This window comes from Streptopelia decaocto (assembly GCF_964273445.1).
Source record: "Streptopelia decaocto genome assembly, chromosome: 4".
NCBI classification, from domain to species: Eukaryota; Metazoa; Chordata; class Aves; order Columbiformes; family Columbidae; genus Streptopelia; species Streptopelia decaocto.
This window is the reverse complement of record NC_138658.1, coordinates 66,227,693-66,254,957: the sequence shown is the minus strand read 5'-3', so window position 1 is coordinate 66,254,957 and position 27,265 is coordinate 66,227,693. Positions and strand designations below refer to the sequence as shown.

The 27,265-nt window shown below is 39.1% G+C and overlaps 1 protein-coding gene across 4 annotated transcripts in view; it reads right to left on the bottom strand.

The window, feature by feature from the left end:
• Positions 1–27,265, bottom strand: part of SORCS2 (sortilin related VPS10 domain containing receptor 2) — a 562,584-nt gene that overhangs the window by 221,544 nt on the left and 313,775 nt on the right. For all 4 annotated transcript variants that reach the window (XM_082051270.1, XM_082051271.1, XM_082051272.1 and 1 more), the window contains exon 3: positions 22,740–22,839. In XM_082051270.1, coding sequence (XP_081907396.1) covers positions 22,740–22,839 — 100 coding nt within the window. The remainder of the gene's footprint in view (positions 1–22,739; positions 22,840–27,265) is intronic.

Sequence of the window (27,265 nt, the reverse complement as noted above, 5' to 3'; positions counted from 1 at the left end):
AAGCATGCAGTATTTCTCCTGATGTCTTTAACTCTACAATATATTATATAATCAGACTGTATACATAAGTGGCAGAATTCATACTGCTTATCTTATCCAAAAAAAAAAAAATCTTAAGTAGTTTTGAATTTAAGTTAAAAAAATGCACAAGTAAAATAAAACCACATCAAGTAAATCATAACCTCTTGACTATAGGAACCATGAAACTGAATTCTGAATGTGTGTGGCACTCAGTAACCCCAGAAGCCCAGCAGACCTCAGAAGGTCTCTGGTCGGGCCTCCTGCTTAAGCAGACCAGCCGGGGAGCCGAGATTAGGAGGGGTTGAAAATATGTGTGAAAACTGAGGAAGAGGCTCCCAGATGCCCTGTGCGGAGGCCACAGACAGGGCCAATCCCCTTGACTGTGGCATCATCACCACGGACATACCTGATGAAACATGTTCCTGCCCCTCTGGCTGCAGGATGTGCCCTGACAATGAGCATTGAAGCCAGAATAAATTTCTAAAACCTCCTTAAGCCAAGACTGTCACTCTGTGTGGTGGAAATAAGGACTAAGTAGCACTCTGTGGAACTTAAATATTAATAAGAGGGTTAAAAAGATGACAGCATAACTACAGTAAGTGATCTAGTGGCTTTCTCCAACCTGTGTGCAAAGGCGTTTAGCAAGGTCTTTGTTCAAGGTCTACGAAAAGTTTCAAAGAGAAAGACTGGCGTTTTAATAATAAGTTTTAAAATATAGTGTAAAATAAGTTGCTAGTTCATATAAGGTCTTTTGAATAAGGCAAAGAACTTAAAGCAACATGAGTGTGGTTCATCAACATTAAACAATACATGCTGTGGAGCAGAACCACCTCTCTACTTACTGATTCACATTAGTAATTTACTCAAAGGTAATAAAATAAACCTTTAGCTTGCAGGTTGGTTATATTAGCAGACCAGTAAAAAGCAGGTAGATGTGCTCTAGGCTTTGTGGGCCAAGGTATCTAGTCTACTTGTAAATGGCATTTATGAATTACATGACCAAAAAAACCAAAACTGACAGTATATATCTTTTAAAGAAATGTATTTCAATTATTGAACAAATATCATGTTCATGGAAAAAAACAGTTGCACTTCTGTAACAGGCAGCTTTAATGAGTCTATTTCCATAAAAATGCTTGATTTTCAGCTTCAAACCACTACAGTGCCCTCCCTCAAATCCCTTGTTAGGCATCTTATTAAAAACTTTCACTAATTTATTCATTTGAGTCTTATTTCAGGAATATTCCCTGGTATCAGCCTTACCTGTTTCCAAGGAAATACTCTAGGGCATCCATTGCTGATAAAAAGACCCATGCAGCCCTGACTCGGCCCCCATTTCAAAGAACATGGGTTGATTTATGGATTGTGAAATGGTCTAATATTGCTTACAAAATCTCCTGCCTTCTATTGCAATGAAAGTAAACAAAGAGTCACCTTCACATTACCGTCTATTATTTGCCACTTCCACAAGAGATGGAGGTTTCATTTCTCTACTGCCTGACTTTCAATTTAGGCACTCACAGCTACACAAAGCTAAACACACACCAACTGACCCTCTCACCAAGATCTGCTGGATCCCTCTACAGCACAAGCAGAGCAGCCTCATCAGCACCATTCCAGGCACAGGCACTGCCACCTCTCTTGCAGGAAGGCTGCTGCATCAGGCTTTATTTTAAAGCCAAACAGAAGAAACGCTAGGATTTGCCCCATTTATTGTCTCTTGGATCTGCAGCTTTGCCCTTCAGTCATTTGGGGGATATATCTTTCTCTTTGTGAGAAGAGCTTCTTCAAGCCCAACCTGCTGACTCCCCCTTTTTTTTTTTTTGCGGGGAGAGAGAGAAGACAGATCCTTTTCTGGGGCTCTGTGTTGGCCTAAAACTATATTTAAACTTATCAATGGGGAAATGAGGCCCTGGGATGCATCCCCAGCATATACATGTCCTTTCATTACAGAGTAGCTGTGGTACCTGTGCATGGTCCAAATCCAGTCATCTTCCCTGTTTCAGTAGTGCTTCTCCTAACAGTAGCTTAAAGCCAGCCCTTACTACTGGCAGCATTTTAAATCACTTCACATTAGGCTTGCCTAAGTTTAAACAACACTGAGCCACACAGTGATGAAGAAATAGCCCAAAATTCAAGCTCTTCCAGAAGAGCCCCCACTGAACAGCCAACCAGGAATGCAACCACAATACAACACTCCTTAAATTGCTAAAGAAAAAATTAGACAACACTTTTTCTCAGTCATTTCTATGGGCGTTACATATACTATAATATTTGAAGATTAAACACTGCCCTGCTTCACAAGCATTACAGGATGGACAGAGAAAAAGCCACATCTGCTCTGGTCTGCTTTGGGTTCTTTTCTGGAGTGTGCAGTTGCTTTTAGAGCAATGACTTGCCCATCACAGCTGAAGATGTTGCTTCAGGAAAATCTACAGTGGTTTTAGTCCTTTTATCTCAGCAGAGGTCACCCTGAAAGCTGCGCTGAAGAAACAAAACAAAAGCACATCTGATGTAATAAGCCAAACTACTGAGAAGAAAAAGACTCACAAGCTCAAAACAAAGTCTCCAGCAAAAGATTTTTGTGTGCTCTGTGGCACAAGTAGCCATCAGCAATTTAGGACTTCACAAAACGAGTTAAGGGGAGGCTTCAGTTAAACTGCATTTTGCTATAAAATGGTGACTTTCTTTGCTTGGAAAATAGCTACTTTTCTCATTTATAAATTAAGATATGGAGAGGTTCCTGTCCTACTCCCCAGTAAAGAATAATTTCTGTGTATTCCATTTTATTCCCCAGTTCCCAAACGCAATTGGGCAAATGCTTAACCTTATGCACTGAACTTAAGTCAACGGCATCATCCACATGCTTAACGCCAAACATGAACAGTTTAAATTTCTACCAAAGCAGAATACAGAAACCAACCTGAAATTCAGGTCTCCATTCTTCAGTTTTGATGAAACTCAGACTGTTGTTGGACACTGAAGGAGACTGTCCTTAATACTCACCTTGCAGATATAAAATTATATAGGAGTCGAACAGAGAAAGGAAGGCAGGATTTGCAGCTCCTTTTCATTTCAGACTGAGTCTTTAACTTCTCAGACCTACATGCTAATGGAATAGATTTTTAAGCTGTTTCAGTACTGATTTAGACATGAATGCATATCTTACTTCAGACCTTTGCTGAAGCTACTTGAATTAAACTCAATGTAAGTGGCATGAGAAGCAGAGAGTAACAAAAATGGATCGGAGGTTCCTTAAGCCAAGTTCTTACTGATTTTACAGGACACTCTTGAAAAGCTGAAAACCTAATTAAGACATGACATACATGGATTCTATATAAGTAGTACATGTTTAATAACTGAACTCTCTTAAAAATTTGTATTAGCCCAATTTTGCAATTGAAATGTACAAAAATATATACTGCAGTCTGTGTATATGTGCTGTATAAAGCTATCTGACACACAAATACAACTTTCTGAGCCAATGAAGAGGAATTATTTCCAGAGGAGCTGATGAGAAGAGATAGTGCCAACCACCTGTGGGACATGAGGTCCATGGGATCATTCCCCTGGACCTACAAGAGCCACACACTCCTTTTTCCAGGGCTTGCTAACTCAAATCTAGAATAAGGATATGTCTTTTCTAAATAGCGAAGCCTGCTCTTAGAAGGCAGTGGGTAAGGGGTGCTAAGCCAGACCCTTTGATTACTGGTGATTATAAGACAGAATATCGTTACACAATGCAATGAGGTATCACAGAAACAGTGTAAAAGAATGGTTGGAATATCCATATATAAAGCAAGTTTTCACTATAGATGAGCTTAAATATTCCCAAGCAAGCAAAGATTTTGAAAATTAAATTTATAGCCATTTCAAAATATTGTTTTCCAACACACGGGCCAAAACTTTCAAGCTTAGCACAAGCAAAAGATTACTGCATTTCAGTAAAAATACTTGTTCATAACTAAGCAAATACCAGCAGCAATTCTCCCCTTCTTTCACTGAAAGATCAATTGTTTGCTGAAGAAAAACATGTGGAAGGAAAACATTTGAATCCCTATTAAGAAAAGTGCAGAGCATTTCACTTTCATAGAAAAATGTGGACAAATTGTGCTATTCCTTTTAAAGATTTATAAATCAGCTAGAGATTGTTGTCACATCAGGGCTAAAACAATTCTACCGCACTTAGAGGCTCAGGAATGCTTTTGTTCGAGCACAGAACTTTCTAAACACACTGCAGCTCTGTTAACAGCCACCAGCCCTCAAGTGGAAGCCCTTGGAGAGGTATTACCCTGAAAGCCATTTATCTTTTACTTCAATTTGCAAGCAAACACCAACGCAGAGAGCCATTAGAGAACAAGTGCTCTCTGGATGCTGAAAATCAATGGAAGAAAATTAAAAATCAACAAAGCTCTCACATACAGCCTCCTAAATGAAATGGCCTGTGATCCAGTCAATCTTTGTTAAGAGGAGAGTAAAATAAATTCTTAATCAAGGATGAGCTCTAGTGACACTTCTTATTATGTTCATATTGCATATCATACATCTCTAGCTATATTCTGTGTCATAAGGACATAATCTGACAAATAAAGATACTCATAGTGCATAGAACAATTAAGAAACTATTTTCAACACGCAAGTTCCAGTGGCCGACAGAAGGTTTAGGCTCCAAGAAGGGTGATGACATGTGAATGAAGTGACACAAGTAAACACAGCAGAAGTTTTGTACAATGTCTTGATAAATGTCACTTCACTGAAGAGTAAATCCACCTAATTTACTTTTTTTTAATTTTACAGTACCTATCTACATCAGCTCGCAAGGCAGCGCTGTGAACAACATGCTGCCTGTGAACCTCTTCATGTTGTTCGCAGCCACGGAAAAGTTAACAAATAATAAAAAAAAAACCCTAAAAATATTTAAAAGATTTGTCTGTGCTGTGTTATCTACTAATTTCTGTAACTCATGGAACTGTCAAAACACTGGCACTGAGAAGGTGACCAAGTATTGATATAAAGATGTAAACAGAACGCAAACACTCGTTTACCTTGAAAAAGGCAAGAAACATGCAACAGTGTGCTAACAAAACAGGCTATTATTGATTGAGGCAATTATTAGCCATCCTAATGTAACAATTTGCCCATGACATAATAGCTATGGCATAACTAAGCAGTTTTAGCCAACATATATAGAAATAATCTATATTGACTGACTTAATTTTCCGTATTTTTTCTGAATGAAGAAAAGGTCAGTCTTTCCACTTTTGGTTGATAATTCATCAACATGGCAAGAAGACAAAAGATGAAAGGGTTTCCTTAAAACCTTCTTAATTGCCATTATAAACATGACTTCTGTGAGGAAAAAGGAATTCTGAGGTGAAAAATCATCAGAAATGAGAAGCCTCACATCTAAGGCATCTCCTCCCATTTGCTTACACCCTGTTCAGCAAGCACTAATCCTGAAAAATTAATGCAAAGGATAAGGTAGGAAACTAAGCACAGCAGGTTTGATTGAGATCAGGAAAAAAGTAACAGGATCAGGTCTCTAAGTTATCTACCTTTTCACCTGATGCTGCAATTGCCTCTAAACAGATGCGCAAGAGTCCTGCATGACACCATGATAAGAGCTGGTTGGTTCACAATAGCATCAGGTGGACGCGTTCCTGCAATTAAGGTGCTAATTACAACAGAAGACAGGAACAGTCTGAGCTTTTGATATCAACATGGTTACAGATTTCTTGGGTAATGACTGTGTCATAGTCCCAGCTGAGGCTCTTCCAGTGAAACAGCCACAGCTAAGTGTTGCAGAACCAACCTCTGCTTCCAGCCTCACCCAGACGAACCTGGACAGAACATCTTTTCTCCACAGAAGTGGCAGTTCAGGCTCTGCTGTGAAACTCCTTCACCACACACCTTTCACTCAGACAGCATGATGGAATTACAGACCCAACCAAAGCATGTAACCCTCTGCGTACTTGACTGTTGCCTCTTTTGACCAGGCTGTTTCCATGCACAGCAAATGAAGTCCCTCATCCTTGCCTCGAGCTGGCGATGAATTTGCTCAACCTTCTAGAAAACATACAGTCTTTGAAAATCATCTAATACACTTTTCATCTTTATCTTGTACAAGGATTGACTATTTCCACAGTGCTTGCAAGCTGCTGAGCATAAAAAGTCTCTAATGGTTACCATCCCTTTGCCAGCGAGAGGGTGCCAAAAATGCGGTCATCACCGATAACTTCTACCAAAAAATGCAAACTCTAAACTGCCCAAACAGTTACAGGTAATAGGCTTCTTACAATCATGAGGACAGGTGGCATGGCATATCTGAACAGAAACACGGCATGCTTAGGACTACATACAACTGCAGAATTGACCCTTCAGGATATTTGTTCTGCAGTGAAAGCGTTCTTCAAAGTAATACAAATAAAAATTGACAACTTATTTCCACAGGTTCCACAGGTCTCCTCTCTTGTGACTAACTCAGTAAATCTTTGGTGACAAACTCAGTAATTTTTAACAGGTGACAGAATAGAAACTAAAATACAAACTGTATTGTAACTTTTTGTTTTATTTTCACTTCTAAGGTTAAAATTTCAAGATGGTTGGGTGAGAGAGAGAATGGCTCAGGGCATCTTTATTTTAAAGCTCAAGAAAACTTGGGAGAAATCACAGCAAATGTTTTCTGATTAAAAAAGGCAAAGGTAGAATGAAAGTTGCCAAAATTTTGAATATGTTGCTTGCTCTTCCCTAGTAAGGCTCATTTGATTGCAACTTGACTCATCAGATGTTGTTTTAACACCTCTTGACATGCACAAAGTTGATGTCTATGCTCCCCTGAAGACAGGAACATATTTTTCAAGGCTGTAGGCTGTCAGCCATACTGCAGCGAAACATATGCTGTCCTGTTACCTCAGATAACAAACTCTTCTATATCGTTCAGCAATTCAGCCACACAAATAACTTATATTATCTCATGAGACTTTTGAAATGAATGAGGTCTCTTCAAATAGCCATCAACTGCATTGTGTTTATTGGGTAATATACTTCTAAGGCAGGGCTAGATTATTCCAACCAAGGTACAGCAACTGAGCTGGCTGTTGGAAGCAGCAGCTGAGGCAATTGGTTGTGACTCCGCTATTCCCAACAGTAATCCTTACAGAAAGACTATAAATATTGCATACCCACCATGTGATGAACAAATATTGACAATACAGTGTATTCTGGTACAGTCGGTAAGTAACCTCATTCACATGAGAGAATCCTATTTACAGAGTCTTTTAGATCAAGTAAGGGTATCAAAGATTACAAAGACGTCTGGTGACACAGCTTTAGAAACCTTTAAGTACTGACAGTGGTCTCCAACTCAACCCCAAGAGGCATCACTGCTCGCCGAATTGTCATGCATTTGCTGGATTGAAGGTTCTTCACATAGAACTACTCTCATTTAAAGAGGATCAAGAGCGGATTAAGAACACCACAGCAACCATTACCACACTTTTTGTCTTTGGTATTTGGAAGCCACCCATCACCATGGTACCCCAGTGGGAATGGGATTCATACAGTAGAGCTTAGAAAGGGAAGAAGTGAATTTACGTAGAGATATAAACAACATAATGCCAGCGTATTCCTTTGTGCAAAGGAAAAGAAACAATATGTTATGAAAGCAGAGCAGCATTTTGAAGTGATTCTTGACCAAAAATGCATCTGTTTTGCAATTTTCCAGCTGCCATGCAACTCCCTCAGCTTCTGATGCTGCAGCCACCAGCAGTGCCTGTGCCAGGCTGCTCAGCAACACAGGCTGAGCCGAACGCTGCTGCCCCTGGGGTGAGCGTGCTGAGAAGTGCCCCCTCCAGACACATCTGCAACTGGAAGGGTGGGAGGAGTAAAAGAGAATTGGAATGGAAATAAGCTGGAAAGGAAGGCTGGAGGGAGGGTCAGTTACTACCAGGGAAACACTTTTTCAGGACTTTCACACAAGCAAAGTGGGGAGCTACACATGGTTTTTCCAGCAGCCCACTGCTCCCAGGAACTGACTGCTTTGCCTAGAGCCACACGGAATAAGAGTAAATCAGGTCACAGTGATGCCAGACCTCCCCAGGTCATTATTGCAGTTCTCCCTATCTGGAAAATCAATACTCAAAACACATGAAACCCCAGACTGCAGCACTGTACACTGTTACAGAACAGCCCTAGATCATCAAACTGGAGTATCCCCTGATTACCATATAATATACTACAACAGAGCTGGGCAGGCCCAAACTGGAGGTTTCCTCCTGATTCTGTACTTCTTTAAGAAGTCAAAATAAGCTGGAAACTCAAACTCTGCAGGGAAAAAATCACAATAACATCTTACTGTGCAGCCATCAATGTATATTTGCTGGATTAAAAAGTGAACTGAAAATTTATTGTGAATTTATGTGTTATTCTTCACCTTTCTAAGATCTACTAAAAATGCCTACAGCCTCGAGAAGAGACCTTTTTTTGAGATTCCTGGTAAAAGCCTGTAGCCCTTACCACAGTTCACAACTGCAGCATTCTCTGGGGATAATTTTGTTAACAGAGGCTCATAAATTGACCTGCAAAGAAGGCAGAAAGGTGGACTTCTGGGTTCTGCCGCTGCATGACTTGGTGATTTTTAAATAAACTTATTTGCTAGCATGAACATTTAGAGATTTAGCCTCTCTCTGGATTTTAACTGGGTGATATTTAGTTTACATTTGTGAACAAGGCTTAAATGGAGTGGCAGGTGATACAACTGTATTAAGGAACAGCAAAGCGTCCAACCTCATCCACCGACCAGCTGCAGTTGTTGTTCCAATCAAAGAGAGTAGACAAGAGAGAGGGTAAAAAAAACCACCTCAAACAAAACCCAGCCTTCTATCAAACTGTTCAGAAAAATAACTTGCAATTACCAAAATTAGGACCACTGAACACAGGGAAAAAGAAAAACATAGCCATGTCACTTGCTGACTGTGAGCATCAGCCTAATGAATTTGCCTCTTACAATCTTAGTTAAAAAAAAACGGGAAGGGATTATCCCCTTATTAATGAATCAAAGAATCCCACGGAGAAAAAACTATATATACGATTCTGGTACTTTACTGGCTATTAAAATGCCAAGGCACTTTCAGAAAAAATAAATTTTGGTCAGAAAATGCTGAAGTAGCAAAGACAGTGTTTTCCAATACACATTTTAATTTTGACAGGTTTCCCAATTCAAATAGTAATTTTAATTTGGAGTATTTATTATTTTTGTAAGTAAACCTTGACATACACTACATTTAAGAGAGTCACAATCTCATCTATTTTTATTTTTGCTTTTCTTGGCTCCATCAACTGTTTTCCAAGTTTTTTCTTTTCATTTGTTATTTGGGATACAGTTTGTTCAGAAAATTTCAGAGTACTGATAAGCATGTCTGACCTTATCCTAACACAGCATGTTTTACAGGGTAAGTGGTTTATAGCAGATAAGTGTTAATAAAAAGTGAATTCTATGAATAGTTCAGAAACACTGAGGCAATGTGTTCCAACAGAGCATCTAAAATTAAGCTCCTAGATGTAATTTAGCTTCCTTCTTCATTCCAGAGTATAACTTTTAAAGATGCAGTTCAAATTGCCTCTAACATTTTACAAAAGCTTTAAAACCTTTTTCACTATCATCACAGATTAGCTTTCTATAAAGTTACTAGGAAATTCGGCTCAGAATTCGCATCTTCAAATTCTGTGTATTTATCTATTCAGTCTTCCAAAATGATAGCACAAAAAAGTATGAAAATCTACTCGGTCCTTGCTTAAAGCTAATTATGATCTTACGATTGAAAATATTTCCCGTAGTTCAGCCCTTCATTCTGGAAATATTAACCATTCTGATTTTTTTCAAAAATAAGCTTTTCATACATGACTGCTCATAATATTTACAGCATCAGTAGATCTTCCACATGCCTATACTCTCCACTGAACTGGTAAAAATGCATTGGATTTAATTAATCTGTTATTTTGTCGAGAAGCAAATGGGTGATTTTGTGCTGGAAAGTAAGAGGTTGGCCTTAGACACACGGCATATTACTAAATTTCTCTCATTTCTTTCCCACGCAAGTCATTTATATCTTTCTTTTTCCACATCTTTTAAAGGGAAATCCTATAACCTTTTCAGAATTCCCAAAGCTATTAACAGGAGACACCAAATCATCTACACGCATATAAAATTTTGAGATCTTATGGCAGAGTACGACTCACAAGTGGTTTTAATACGGTCTTACAATATACCAAGCAATATTAGAGTGGAACATTACTACCTCCTGAACAGCATTTTATCCCAGAAAGGACAGTTTTATAGACTTTGTCTGCCTAAGTCAAGTGAAAAGTTACAGTTGGACCTTGCAATAATGTACAGCATGGGAGAGTTTCAGAGGAGCCTTTGAGCTTCGCCATCCCAAAGCACAGCAAAACCCTGTATCCCTGAGTTCTATGTAGCAAAGATGTAAAAAATGGGTGTTCAGATCTCCTGCCTTCATGTTAGAGCACCTTGCAGAGCAGAAAAGCATTTCTCAACCCTTCAGCTGCAGGAAGTAAAGAACCTTCAGCTTTGCTGGACCCCACAGAGAGAACCAAGTGCGAGACACTATTATTCTCCCAGACACACCTCAGCCTTTAGCCAAACCCACACTAATTTATGTCTGTGCTGCATCACACACTGTAAAAGCAATTAAACATGGAAAACCCTACAAAGTGACGCAATATGGAAAAAAATTACTTCATGGGTATGGCTGAATGAAGCAAGCAGGACATATATTAGCACTAAAGAATAACTACTCCAGTGCATTTAATGTCTTAAATTGACAGGAGATGTTTGCTTATTCCCAGCGATCCCAGTCCGATTCCTGTAGTCATAGTTACGCTGAAAGCACAGCTTTTTATGCAACTAGCAGTCGACCAATTTTGGCACCAACCTTTGCAAGATAAACACTCCACAATTCCTCAGTGCTACCTGAGGCACTTCCCTTGGCAGACCTTTCCAGCAGACCTGCTTGCATAGACTTGATGTCTTCTAGAAGAGAACGAGAGCATTTAAAATTCAAATCTGAATGCTATTCCAATGTCCAGACTGGTAATATTGTTTGGAGGATTGAGGATATGATTGTAAACCTGCAAACTGTAGATCCAGCAACTGCAGCAGAAATTAATCCTGTTCCATTTGGGGCAACTAGCTTAATTTCCCTATTTAAGTGATAATAGACGTACTACCATCATATTAAAATTATTACCTATGTCCTGAACCAGCCATGCCTGATAAATGCTAAACAATCTTGAAAAACATAGGCATCTATTTATACCAATTACTTTCAGCATGCTACAAATCTTGAATGGTGCTCAGTAGTGCAGGGATGTGGCAGAAAAATCACCTTACAAATAAGCATTCTTCTCAAAATGAGATGATAAGAATATTCAGCATTTATTGAGAGATGACAGGTGCTTTGCAGACTTCAGTATTATTGTCTTAAGTTTATAAATTAGGAAACTAAACCAGACTAATTCTGTACTTTTTGCAAAACCTGATAATCTAGCCTCAAGGTAGCCTGTCAAATCATGTCACGTCACAGTGTCTTTGCACAAGGCAAATGATATTACAAGGTGCAAGGCAATGGGAAGTCAGGCTTCTGGGAGGCTCAGCCCTGCTCAAGGTCATAGAAACCAAAGTCAGGTCTCCCGGCCAACAGCTCCCTGATCGCATCATCCTACTACTGCTGTTGAAGATATTCATTTTATGAATTACAGTTAAGGATGTGTCAGCAGTTTTATTATTATCCCAACAAAATTATGATTTTGAATATAGACACAGGCCATTAGCTACAGTTTTCCTAAATAATATTTTTCTTTAGTAACTGTGAAAGAAAAATGTTTAATTCGGTCCAGAAACTACTTGTGAGGTGTAAAATGGAGTAATGCTTAGCAACGGAAGAGAGAAAAGTAGGAAAACAAGAAGGCATTGGAAAGAGATTAAGAGAAGGAAGAATAGAAAGAGGTGATGAAAAGTTTTTAAAAAATCATTATGAAAAATATGGGGAGAGAAAAATACTGGTTAGACTCAAAAAAAAACAGTCTGCAGAAGATCCCAACTCAAAACCAAATCAGGAATTATGAAGAATCCACCGTTCATCTGGCAGCAATCTTGTGGCATGAAGGGGTGACAGTACCTAGTGCATTGCTCCCACAGATGGAAAAAACCTGTCTCTAGCATGAGCCTCAAAGAGGCCACTGTCAAGAAGGCAGCAGAACTGGCTTTGTTATACACAAGAGATTTCCATTTCCAGGAGTAAGAATCTTTCTCTGCCTGACAGAAACACACTGTGTGAAATGGAAAAAAAAAAAAAATAAAAATAAAATCCTGGTTTATGTTTGCATTATTTTTGTATAACTATATTCAAATAAATGGGCTCAGGCTGCATGAGAAAGACATGATTAAAACATATTTATCACACAGGTCCTGCCTTTTCAGTAGAAGATTGCTGCTGCCAAGTGATGGGGCTACTGGGAATCAGAGCTCATTTCAGAATTAGAAACAGGTAAGCAAACGGTTTTGATTCATCCCATCTAATAAATGCCACAAAGCATTGTTTTAGAGGGTGGAATAAACCAAATCACTGGAATATTTAGCTTTCACAGTGGTTTAGGAGTCCTGTACAAATACTTGTGCTGCGACAGCAGGGCTGCAGCAGCTGCACCGGAGCAGCGGTTTCCCCCCAGCAGTGAAGGGGGGCAGCAGCCGTAGGGGTTCTCTGTGGGACAAAACGGCCATAGCAGCAAATGAAGCCCTGCTCACTAACACTGTGCTTCCACAGCAATCCTGGGGGAAAAAATCCCACTGCATCCCCGCTCCTGACGGAGCCACAGGAGCCTGTGTAGTCAGCACGAGTGGAGGGAAGTCAAACAGCTGCACTGAAGAGAAGCAGAATTTGACACATCAGTAGATTGGAAAAGGCTACCAGAGCATGAAGCATGGAAGCTGGGACTTGTGCTGCCATTCCATCATTGGGGAAATGAGGAGGAAACACACAGGTCTCCAGGAGATGTAGAAGATCCATCAGCAAGCATGATGAATATGTTTCCAACACACTACACCATTATTTTTGGTCTGTCTGGGGAATATGCCTACTGTACGTTGTCCTTGCAGGCCTTCTGAATGGTATTACTCATCTTTCTTCAAATACTGTTTAGAAGTTTTCATACAACCTCCTTGACATTGACCTTATGGTTAGTTTTTGCTGCAGTTAGTCCATGAGTTAGGATGAAAAAGTTTCCAATTTCCTCCCTTCTGTAACAAGGGAACCCTGATACAAGCCTCTATGCATGATGTGACACCCAGTAAATAATTAGATGAAAGTAATCTGAACACAGGATAATTGCAATAGATACAAATAATCTAACCTAATCACATAAACCTTCATCTCGTGTCTGCCTGTATTAGCAGAAACCTGAGTCTGTTCTATAGACTTAACTGTACCCATATCATTCTAGGACAGAGCAACCAATTAAACACTTACTGTAGGATGCTTGCTACTAATCTTTTACCATTTCCTCTTTACAGTTAGCTTCTCTCTCGTCTCTCCTCTTTCCTTTTGCAGATTCAACATTGCTAATATAACCACCTCCTCCTTTCTGGTTTTGCCTGTCAAAGATTTCACACAACCCTGAAGGGGTAACTCCCTATTCACTCTTCCTATGGACATCCTCTCCTTTAGACACTATCCCATATATTATCATTTGCCCCCTTGTTATATTTAATTCTGCAAGCTCCATACTGCATCAGAAAATCTTCCAAGATGACATTCTCACGCGAATGTATAGCCTTAAAAAAGATGTACATGATCCTCATAGCAATTGATTAGAAGGCAGTTTTAGCTCTGGCTAGGACACAACAAAGCCTCTGCCATGCTGGAGAAAAACCTACATCTCATTCAGGTTTAGATATGTACCAAAGAAACATTAGCTGATTTTGGTTTTCCGCCTAGGTATCTCAAGCAGAGGAGAAATCAAGAAGTACCTTCAGGGCAAGGGAAACACACAACTTGCCAAGTGTCCCACACAGTACTTTTAACATCACCCCCTAGATTTTTCTCTAGCGTATTGCTCATTTGAGCCTAAGAATCTACATTTTAAAATGAAGAGCTTTGAAACAACAGCCTGGTCTAAATTTTGCAAAATAGCCCTTATTTTCAGACACACCAAATCAAAATCCCAGATCTTAAAACCCCTCTGGTGTGGAACATCGTGCCTTTCCCCTTGCAGCTCCTCTCTGACCAGGCACCTGCTCAGCAGCACATGTTGCCACAGGCACTGAGTGCAGCTTCACACCTGCTTTCTACTATATACTCTTGATTAACTATTCTTATTTCTCCAAGCACTGACCCTTGCTCATCATAATACAAAATAAAACCTTTCTGAAAATACGATGCTTAGATTCCTTCTCTTCCCAGAATTATCAGGAGGAAAATGGATGTCTCTCAAGTGCAGAATCCTATGCACAATGGTCTCTTAACACTTGCTCATGGGTCTTTTCCATTTTCACATAAATCTTTTTTGTGTTGTACTCCCACCAACTAGCCTTTTATTTTTGGCTTCACTACAGTAAACTTAATTTAACATTATGGCTTTTTGGTAGTTGTTGGTCTGCTTTTATGATTAATGAGTTTTAGACAGGAAATTCATAAAAACAGAACAAAAGAATCTATAATAAGCATGCAGTAAAGACAGGACTATTTTTCCTTAGAATAATTGTATGGCTGAGCACAAATGAATGCAAAAGTTGCACATTAGGCTACAAAATCTCAGTGGAAGGTCAACCTCAAAAACTTCAATTGAGATTTCTACGTTAACCATCAAATAAATTATAGGATGGAATAATAACATAGAATGTCTGTTCAAGTGTGCACCCATTTAGCCCACACAACCTCTACCTTGATAAGTAATTATCCTACATACTATGGCAAACCTACACATTAGTCATGGCAGTCTGCTGTTCACTTGTACTGTTAGCCAGGTTTGTAGCTTTGGGATTTTTTGTGGGTTAGTTTTTATTCTTTCTGTTTTTAAAATGAGTTTCAGCCTTTGACCACACTCAACTTCACATGCTGGACTATAAACCATTTATAGGTCAAAGGGCACAGAACTGAAAGAAAAAGTTCTAGGGGCAGCTTCAGACTGCATGATTGTTTTGGTAGACACACATGCAGAAAAGTATTCAGAGACAACAATATATTTACTCAACAGGAACTGGGGAGTCCTTTTGAGCTTCATACATAGAAGACCAGGATGGTGAAATGCAATGTTGTGCGTGTGCAAAATTGTTTAAGGAAGCCAAACCTTTCTCCATCACACTCTCTAGAAAAATTCATTCCTGGTCTACTGTTTCGGAGAGAGCGCGTACTTAAACAGAATGGTAACACTGCTACTATTAATATATTTAACTTATTGGAGGTGTTACAAGGAGTTAGAATATGAAAATCACCTATGAATTATATATTACTGATGCAGCCCTGCTTATGTATAAAGTGTGAAAAAAAAGAACTGGTTTCTCAAACATAGCAGGAATCTGACAGGGAAAGCTGTAGTTCCCAGCCTCCATTTAGCCAGTATTTACCTCAAACACTTCTCTGATAGATTCTTAGATTGATCTTCTCCATGTATGACTTGGTTTCAGTAGTGCTGCATGAACCTCTGATTCCTACCTAATGGCTCAAGGAAAGCTCTGACTGTTTTAACCTATTTAGTTCCACTTGCACTCAATAGACTCCTAGATTGACCATCAACTCGGCAACTGCTCATCAAGCATGTGAGAATAAAATCTGGGATTTCTGCACAAGAGTGTGTCTCGCAGCAATCCACTTACTATGAATCATGGGTGGTAAAAATTTTTGATTACTGGGCATACTTCTGGAAGCATCCAGAAAATCTGAAGATGAACTGAACAGTCCTGGCCAGAAGTCTTAAGCAAAATGACGCAGTCGGGTTACATCAGTGCTCTGGGTGCTCGGGTTACATCACTAGAATAAAACTGAATGGTGACACTGCTTATAAGGCAAGAAGGCATCATGGTAGAGAGATAGTGCATCACAATGTACAGACTCGTATTCTGCAGCTTCACAGTGAAACCTTCCTGAAGTAACTACTTGGGTTATTTAAAGGAATATTCCATAGTTGACAAGTTCTACTAATAAAAGTGTAATATAATACTGCCCTGTGTGTTTGCAGAGGCTCTGGAATGGTCTCTAAGGAAATTGATACTTGAGTAGAATTATTCCTTACAAGTAAATGTAGTCATACTGCGTGCTGACAACTTCCACTACCAATTGTTTTGCACTGAAAGACAAATGTCAAAATGCTGTAGGACTGCACTTTCCTGTAAGTGATTACACACATTGCTCAACCCAGGTGCATCTCGGGAAATGCTTTTATAGCTGTGGCAAATACCCTTTTGCGATCATGTGTAATTTATACTATTTTAAAGTATCAGGAGTTAAAATATAGTACAGGATAGCCTATATCCTTATTACTATCTTAAGTGTTCTGCATGGTTTGTCAAGCAAGAATACACATTTGTCATCTTGCCTTTTAGTCTGGAAAAAACATGCAACTATTGGTTATTTAGACAGCTGAGAAATGTTCAACCCATTTAACTAATAAGTCAGTGTAGGTACAATCAACATTTATTTTCTCTTAATATGGAAAGCCTGAATATACGCTCCTTAGCTGCCTCTTTTCCAGAGTGTATAAACAGAAGGATGGATGCATCAGTTGCATTAGCACCAATGAAAAATAAAATATGCACTGAATGTGGGAAAAAAGTGTGTTCATTCATCTCCCCAGCAACATTATACAAAAAGAATTACAGCAAATGTTTAATTTCTAAACCCAACAGCATATATACCCTAAAAAAAATAAATATTTTGTTGCTAATTTAGCTTAGTGAAGCTGAATTTGGCAAACTTTTGTCTTCTGTAGAAAGAATTTACTTTGTTCAGCTGACTCGAGATTGACACTATGGAAAGCATAGTCCCATACTCCATGAATCATGTGCATCACTTTTAAAACACAATTATAATGCTTTTTTTGAAAATAGACAATACAGATCACGTTTTTTCCCCCACATGGTACATTATGGGATGCTTGCACTATTTGACTCTATTGGCATAAAGTAATTAATGAAAATAAGATAATTACATAAGTTCCATTGTTTTAAGTGCAGGAACATCCCTTATCAACACACATCACTTCAAGGCCTGCATAGAGCAAGGTTATTTTATGTCACAGACCTATGAAAAAGTGCTTCAAATGGAGAAGTTTGCATCAGAAAGCTTATCTTCATTACACCACAGCTTTCCAACACCACATCAGAATAAGTTCCAGTGTCTTTGGCTGCAGGTTTATTCTACACTAAAAGCAGCCAAAATGCAAAGCAAATATGAATGGCATCCTTTTGAAGCATGAATTAATTACAGTGTTGCCTTCCCTATTACTCTATTGTTTCACAGCATTTAGGGTGAGCGTACATATTTCACAGGTAAGAGCAAATGTCTTCTACTTGTGCTGCTGGCTGACTACAACTGAGCTCTGACTCACAAACAGTACAGCCACAGTTCATGCCTCCATCCCATGATTTCATCAGAAAGGCCCATTCAGTGCAATACACAAAGCCCTCTAAAGCTCGACTCTCAGGTGACTCTCAAAACTGGGTTTCACAGCTTCAGTCCTGTGATAACTGCAGAAACGCAATTTCTGCCTCAGAGTTCTGCTGCGTTCAGCCAGAAAAAGACCCAGACTGAGTGAATTTACCTCAATTGTCAGAAGATTGTGTAGACATGACCTTGATACAACTCCTTCCAGATTAATCTCTTAGAACCATGAACAGTACTCGTTGCAATATGTTCATAGAAGGGTAAGAAAGAATGTGCCGTTTCTTTGCATGGATTTAGCAGGGTTTTAAATTCCTTCCACCTGCTAGTTCAAAGTCCCCCACATTCCTGTAGTTTACCCTGTAATTTTGTTCTTTTTTTATACAATCTCTTTTTCATGGAGCACTATGTGAAAAGGAATATATGTATCCTCCACATCTGCTAATGCACTTCTTCATGTACAGCATTATAATTCTGTGGAATTTTAACTTCTTAAACAATGAGATAGGGAAGATAAGATATATAAACTTCTTTTTACTTTTCAATCCATCTTAAGAAAATGCAAACTAGAGCAATTCATAGGGATTTAAATTTCCAGTGCAATTTCACACTTGTTCTATAAACCTCACTTATAAGTCCATTGGTCTGAATGGTATAATTGCAGCTTACAGAGTGGAGGCACACTGAGTGAAACTCTAAGTCACTCCAGGAGCTGATATACTGGCAGAGATAAACTGAAGAAATAATCTCAGTCCAAGATGTAGACTAGAGCCTTCTAGCAAATATTTTATCTAACAGTATTCCAAAACAAAAACTGTCTTCCGTCTCTTTGTCTTTGTAGGAAGCTGCAGTGAGACTCTGATCGGACCCACAATTGTCACAAGGTCATTTATAGGAACCTTCACAAGATCACTCAGTCTTACTCTCACAATTACAAAGAATTATGACTTTAACAGGATGAACTGCCTGGAGTAACCCATGTTTCTCCATTTACTGTGGAGGGAGAGAGCTTGAGTAGACACCTAAATTCTACAGAGCTAAAACCAGGTGATGTTAATGCTCTGATGACATTGAGGTCAAAATAGTACGCATTAAATTTGCAGTATCAGTTCTTCCACAGTTGAGGTCTACAATGGGTAAATGGAATGAATGCATAGAATAATGGTGGTGTGGTTTAACATGAGCTGGCAATACAACCACATTACCCACCCACTCACCCCCCACACCCCCAATAGGGGAGAGAATCAAAAGGGAAGGGAGAAAATTGGATTGAGATAAACACAGTTGAGCAAAATTAAAAAAAAAATACTAATAGACTGCTAGTAAATATGTATAAAAAACAAATTAAAGATACTCAAGACAATTCCTCACAAACACGCTGAGCAGCCATTCGTAGGAAACAGCACCTGGTCCCCAACAGCGAAAAAAAGAGGAAAAAGACAGAAAGGTTCAGAGGCCTCTGCAAAATGGCAAAAGCTGAACTAAATGACCTGCACCAAAAAACTCCCCCCAGGATGCACCCCAGAGAGAGAGCGTAAGAGCCAACTGGAAGGTCCCAACTCCCAACTCTCCTTACATATGAAGCATGACACTAATGGGATGGAATACTCTTATTGATCTATCTGGATGTCAGTTAAGCTCTGCCACATCTCTTCCCCCCTTCCTCGGTACCTCACACCTGTGGGCAGAGTGCTCAGAATGTCATTGGCTCTCAGACCAGAGCAATTAAAAACATTAGCTCTGTGCTGGGGTGTTACCTGCTTGTTCTCAAGTCCAAATAATGAGCATGATGGCATAGCCGGTATTATTCAATATATTCATCAATGATTTGAATGACGGAATAGAGTGTACTACCAGCAAGTTTGCTGATGACACCAAGCTGGGAGGAGTGGCTGACACGCCAGAAGGCTGTGCTGCCATCCAGTGAGACCTGGACAGGCTGGAGAGTTGGGCAGGGAAAAATTTAATGAAACATAACAAGGGCAAGTGTAGAGTCTTGCATCTGGGTAGGAACAACCCCAGGTTCTAGTATAAGTTGGGGAATGACCTATTAGAGAGCAGTGTAGGGGAAAGGGACCTGGGGCTCCTGGTGGACAGCAGGATGACCATGAGCCAGCACTGTGCCCTTGTGGCCAGGAAGGTCAATGGCATCCTGGGGTGGATTAGAAGGGGGTTGGTTAGTAGGTCGAGAGAGGTTCTCCTGCCCCTCTACTCTGCCCTGGTGAGACCACATCTGGAATATTGTGTTCAGTTCTGGGCCCCTCAGTTCCAGAAGGACAGGGAACTGCTGGAGAGAGTCCAGTGCAGAGACACAAAGATGATTAAGGGAGTGGAGCATCTTCCCTATCAGGAAAGGCTGAGGGAGCTGGGTCTCTTTAGCTTGGAGAAGAGAAGAATGAGGGGTGACCTCATTAATGTTTATAAATATGTAAAGGGTGAGTGTCACAAGGATGGAGCCAGGCTCTTCTCAGTGACAACCAACGACAGGACAAGGGGCAATGGGTGCAAACTGGAACACAGGAGGTTCCACTTAAATATGAGAAGAAACTCCTTCACAGTGAGGGTGACAGACACTGGAACAGGCTGCTCAGGGTGGTTGTGGAGTCTCCTACTCTGGAGACATTCAAAACTCGCCTGGACACATTCTTGTGTAGCCTCATCTGGGTGTTCCTGCTCCTGCAGGGGGATTGGACTAGAGGATCTTTTGAGATCCCTTCCAATCCCTAGCATTCTGTGATTCTGTGATGATAGCTATGAAAAATAAAGGTTTCTAACTGCACAAAAAAAATTAACCCATTTTCAGTCAAACCAACACAAATGGTTATTATGCAAAGCATTCAAAAATCTCCATCAATATTTTTTATCCCTGCTTTCATGCCTATTCCCAGTCTTTAAATTCTAAGTGGTAGCATGGGACTACTTATGCTTTAAATTTGAAGTGCATGCTCAGTTCTAGTACGCACGGTCAGCATTCCAGCACACTCTCCATTTTCAGCACAATTCAAAAGATGTGAATGGGTTGACAAAAACCCATATCATAATGATTGGAACCAGTGAAACCCTGAGGCTTTTGCTCAGCTCAGAAAAGGGAGTCAGAGCTCTAAATGTTTTACCCTACCTTACTTCAAGCAGGCTGAGATGGATGGATAAGGAGACATTTTCTTCCATCTTTCTAAATAACTTCTGTGAAATCAGTTGGTAGTCTTATTTAGTGTCCTAATCAAATGTCCAGCACGAGAAAAGTTGCCATAAGGACTGATGAAGTTCTTATGACATGGAGACTTTGTCCTTACCAGCCACATGTGACTGCAACATCTCCGAGACCAGTTTAATGTTGTTGGCTACAGAATTTAACTCCAATGCTTTCACCTTTCTTGTACCATGTAAGTGTATATCTGTGTATATTTTAATGTATGAATATCTCTCTTTGGCATCATTTACAGGTCATAGAAATCCTGTCTGCTCTGCTGTTTTTGTTGTTTTCATATTAGTAAACAAAAATCTTTGTAGAAGCAAAATTCAACATATAGTGTATTTAATGACTACGCAAATGGACTTTCTGTAACAAATGGATTCCAATATGATATTGGTTTACTAAGCAGGGTTTGTATCTCTAAGAACTTCAAGCTGTCTTAAGAAGAATGCAGATTTTTCTAAGATAGGGTTAACATGAAATTTTTGTTAACACTGGTTTGTCCTTCAGGCTTGAAATTCAGTAATGATCTTACCACCATTTCTTTTGCCAGGCAACTGGTATAACCACATTGTTACTGACCCCTCTGCGCTTGTGCACGTGTTCGTGTGGGAGAGCTGGGAATAATCCTCCACGGAGCTCTCACCCATCTCATACTTTCAGCCTTTATTCCAGAAACTAAGGTTTGTAAATATTTTTTTTTTCATTCTTTTGGACTTGAAATCACCTGTAGATCTTATCTCTGACACACACAATCTACAGAAACTTTGTGCTTGGTGGTAGTTCCACTTCAAGAAACAAAAAAAAAAAATCATTTGTGACTTTGCAGCAGATTAAAAATATATTACCGAGCTCAGGCGTAGCATAGCTTGGGTGCAAAAATTCCAGTGACAATTGCAAGAGAAATAAAATATGTACTTAATCATCCAGCCAGCCTCACTGCGTTACACTGATTTCTGATTAAGCAGAACAGACAGATAAGCACAACCAACATTGACCTTCCAATCAGTGGCCTCTGCATGAAATCAATGCTTCTGTATCACAATGGAGTTTAAAAGCCCTTATCAAGAGAAAATCCTGATTTCATGAAAGACCTACTGTGCTTCTGTTATTCACAATGTGTTTCACCATTCTTGCCATTTAAATCATGGGCATTTTCCAGACATAGAGGGGTTGTTATTGTTTTGGGGTTGGGTTTTTTTGGAGGTTTTTGTTGTTGTGTTTGGTTTTTTTTTTCCTCATAATCTGTCTTCTTGTTGCTTCTAACATAACATCCATTGTAAATACACTCAATGGATCGATTTTGCTCTTGCTTATAAAGTCCAGTTAATGTTCCTGTGCTCCAAGAAAAGCTTTTTGGTTCATTAATGATGCAGGGACACTTTTTAAGAGTTTCAAGGAGAGGGTTTTTTTTATTTTTTAATTAAGGTTTTACACAGATAAAAATAATTCTCAATGACAGCCTACCCAATCCCTATGCTTTATATAAGGAAATGTGTAAAGGACTTGAAAAATGTGCATAAAGGATGAAGAAGTCGACTGCTAGTTTCAGAATTTAGGTGGATATGTGAAAACATGCAGGAGTTGATTTTCCATTTCTGAGGAAAGCTCCATGGAAACTCCATTTCCAGGAGTCGATGGCCTCAAAAGTCTTCCTAGTCCCTCAAGGCATTTCTTCTTTTCTATATTATTCAGCAACAACAAATATCTCACTTCCATGTGTCACAAATTCTCCTAAGGTGACCTGCAACATTGTGAAAACCGCTTCCCTATATTTTGAAACCCTGTAAAACACACTTCACAAAGTCGCAGCATCTCAGTTGCACTAAAAAACGTCTGTTCCCTTTGCCACATACCTTTTTTTTGTTGGTGGGACAAATGTAGAAATTGTCAATAACAGTGGCAATCCCAGGCTGTAGATTCAACTTTGTGTATAACGTCCCAAAATCTGAGGACCTGAAAGAAATCAAACATCTGTAAGTGCTCTCTTCTAAAGGCTTCAACATTGAAATTCTAAGAAACAAACACTTTGTAGCAATAACTATCCATTTTCAATGCTTCTCTGCCATCCTTTTGTTCTTTTCAGTGCTCATTAGCTAAGAAATGAAAAACCTTCCAGTGTTAAGAATATTTCCCGAGGTTTCAAAATGTATGGCTAGTTCTGTCTGTATTTTGCAGTTCTGTGTGGTGCTGGTTTTCATTCTGACACTGCACTGTGCAGCAAGAGAAGCACAACTTGTCTACCTTTCCATCACCACGTACAAGGTGGGAAGGAAAGACCTAAGCAGAGCAAAGGCTCATCTGCAAGTACTGACAGCACCTCCTCACCTAGGCAGGAAAAGAAGAGCTGAGTTCAGCTCTTGCAGCATTGCAGAAGAGAACAATTTGGCCTGAGATCTAGAAGACTCGCAATGGATCTCTACCTGAATTCATACTTAATAAAGGTGTCCATCTACTCCTCCAGTGCTTTGAATGAATAAAAACAAAGTCATTACTTGGCCAGCAGTATATCATACACACAAAGCTATAAATATTTAAAATGTAGGCACTCTGCAGAAATTGTTTCATATTCCAGAAAAACCTACAATGATGAATGGCGTCTGTGCCTTAAACCCGTATCTGCAATAACTAGTATAAAAAGAATGCACAAATAAAATGCTAGTATGGGAAAATGTTAGTGAAAGAGCAATTCACAACCAAAATTAAATCACTTTGGATGAAGCTTCATTTTGTTCTATATAGGATCTATATAGCATCTCAGGCACAGAACTATATGCCTGGATCAGGTCCCTGAGGGACATCAATAAAGAAGGGTTCACATCTACCTTGCTTTTGTTCCCTCTCTATCAGTCAAACAATGACTGGGCATAAGCCTATGACACACAGACCACACAGCCTGAAGTTGAGAGTTTATCTATTTTATAGTGACATCTGAATAGATTTTATTCGGTTTTTTTTTTCCCTATAATGTTGCTTTGCCTGCAGATATACAGGAAAAGTTAATGGAATCACAGCAATTCAGTTTTGACAAATAATTATGTAGAAATCAAATACATACAATTGCATTGCACTGGATATTCAGTACTGAGCTAATTAAAATTCTAAGAGGAATAGGATGGACAGTGGTAAACCCAATTTGCCAGAGGGCTTTGACAGAAAAGAAATTAAAGCAAAGACTAAAATACTGACTTCAGCCAGATGTACTGAAATCATGCAGAACAAGTATGTATGATGGAAGTAGAATATAGTCTGTTCTCTTTGAGGGAAGAATATCAGGTCGAGTGGCTTGCCCAGTAATAACATCCTGAAACAATTCTCTGAACCTTAAAGATGATCCAATTTACTTTGAAGAGGCAGTTCCAGGATTAATACAATGGGACCACTGGAGAGTGACACTGCAGGAGGGACGGCAGTGACAACTGTACCAAGGAGCAAGCAGTAAACCCAAAGAGGACAAGACATTTCAAAGATAAAAAGTTTCAGCCTAAAACTTCCTCTCCTAATTCTCATGACTTCTAAAAAGTACTACAAAGAAAAGGATAAAGTTGTAACAAAAAGAGTATGCTAAGGTAACTAAGGTATTTTCAGACAAAGGCAGAAGAACTACACAGTTAAAAATTTTTACTTTCTGGTAGAAATTAGCTATCTCAAGGAAAAAAACAAAACAAACAAACAAAAAAACACTCCAACCTGAGACAACAGGTTAACGTATATCCATAAAGTTACAGCACGCCTAAATACAAAGACCGAGATCCGCAAGAGATCTGGGGATCTATGGAAACATTTATTCAGACTCCCAAACCTTTTTTACTACAACCCAGTCTTAAGGGAGCCCAGGAATGCCAGCTGCTCTTTGAGAGATTTACATACAAGAGGACATAGTTCAGGGACAACATTCAAGAGAAGCACTGTCCAAAAACTGGTTTGCCAAATCTACGATAATCCGCCACAACTTTAACGTGAGATACAAATTCCAAGTTCCTGACTCTGCATATACGAAGAACGAACATTGTGTAGCGCACAGCTATAACAAAATTCCCTGTAACTGCGGTATAGACAGGGCTGAGGAGGATGAATTCTGGCATCTCAGAGCATGCCCTTTTGTACCAAATTCAGGAGAGAGTCCTTGATGCTCTTCCAGTCATAAAGAGATTTTTTGTGTGTGTTAAAAAACAAACTTCTGCTGTGTCAAAAGTGTTAAGAGGGAAAAGCAAAACAAAATAAATAAATAAATAGCCATCTGTGTTTATCGGGATAAATACATTCTCTTTCCTCCCTAAAAAATCATGAAAAGATATTTTAAGGTGTAATGGAAAGAGAATACATAAGAATGTACCACCCGATAAGAAGAATAAAACACCCTTCGATAGCATGGTTTATTTGCACAACTCCATTAACCAGAGCAAGGAGCTTAAAGGTTGATCTCCTAAGATGGCCTGTGGTACTAAGTGACCTGGCTGCAGTTAGTGACCATTCTGGCTTTCTGTGGGACAATCCAGGGGACACAGCAAGCTGCTGGTATCCATGGGACACTTGTTGCTGCTGCTTATCCATTTGTGCACTAAAGGCTACAGATTGTAGGGATGTTTCTTAGTACAGCAAAACTCACTGGAGGACTCAGGAAACACATTGTTCAGTATTCAGGTGATGGGCCATTCAAGGGAGGTAGGACCACCAGATGCTGCAACAACACGATTATTCATGTACTGATGCAGACATCACACAACCTGTTTCTGACAGGGCTTGTGGCTGAGTAACAGCTTCTTTGAGAGTATGGACACCTACTGAAATATGTGCCATTCTTTCATTTATTTTTTTCTTCAAGGGAAAAATCACTTGTCACTGTAACAACTGTGTGTTGAAATAAGAATTATCAAAATCAAACAATGATATTACAGCACAAACAGAATTATGTGGTTTTAGCTTGTTCTAACACTGTGAGCTCAAATGATAGCTGGGAAAACATCCTCGTGGTACAGAAATGCACTCTGATGAAACAAAACTTCCAAAGCCCCTAAACTCTGAGAAAATTTGGGTGTCATCCTTAAAAACGTAACTTTTTAATATTTGAGCTACAATAAATCTATGCTTGACATAATTTGAAACTGTACCTAAACACTGAGTCTGGACAACTTCCAAAAGAAATATTGAAAAAGAAGAAATTTAACAGATACCAAAAGAGACACAAAGCAAATGCTTGCCTGTCTAAACTTCACCATCATTATACAGCTCTCCACTGACAACTCACACCAATTATTCAGTATTCCTCACTGTTAGTTTGCTTTCCAGATTATACTTAAAAGTTTATATTAACATATAAATAAGAAACATTAAAATGTATATAGTGAGATGTTACAGAAATTTTTTAGAGAGATGAAAATTGCATTCCCAAGTCAAATCTAAGACTCAGAGAAAATTTCAGCCACAAATACTTCCTTCCCTGTTTTCTTTTATTTTTTAATGAATTGAAGAGATGCACTGGGAAGAGAATTGTTGGAACACTTAACACACATTCATGGTATTTCCTCTGCTTTTGCTTCTTGAAGATTAACTCGAGCTCCATTCTAGCCAAATGAGCCATACTGTACAGACTCTATTAGCTGAAAATCCCAGAAGACAACAATGAAGAGATTTCAAATGAGTAATAGATTACTTAACTAGCGGCAAAAAGAAAGCCTTTAGGAAAAAAAAAAAAAAAAAAAAAAAGTTAAAAGATCTGCTGGTTTATATTATTGACAAGTTGTTGAAAAAGAAAGAAATCAACTGAGACGCACATTACAGAACCAAGGAAGAGTGGGTCTGCTCATAACACTCTAACACTCATTTCTTCCCACTTAATTTTCTCCAAACTGTATTGCAAATGTTGTCTTCTCGCCTTCCCCTACTTTTGATCAGAGGAACAATCCAGCATTTACACCATGAACTTTAAAGAGCAAGAGACATCAACACAGGTTCTTGCTCTATCACAGACTTACGTCTACCAGCAGGATTTCTTTTGTGTTTTGGTCCCTCACCTGAAAAATAGAGACAACAGTACCTGCTATACCTTAAATTACTGTAAAAAAAAGAGGTATCTATAGGATAGTAATGAAGAACTGGCTGATAGAGAATCTAAAACCTATACATCAGAAGTTACAACAACAAACACCAGGACAAACATACTGAAAGAGAAGTAACCAGAGAAATACCACTAAAGAAGTGGTACGCTAATGCATCTTCTTTACTTAAACAGCATAGAAGACTTCACAGCTCTTACACATACAATGTGAAATTTGCAGAGATTTCGGTTAGCCTCATAAAATCTTTTTAAACAGTAACAAAAAGCCTCCAAAACCCCAGAGCCTTCCTTCAGAGTAGAAACACGCTGTAATGTTGGGTTCCA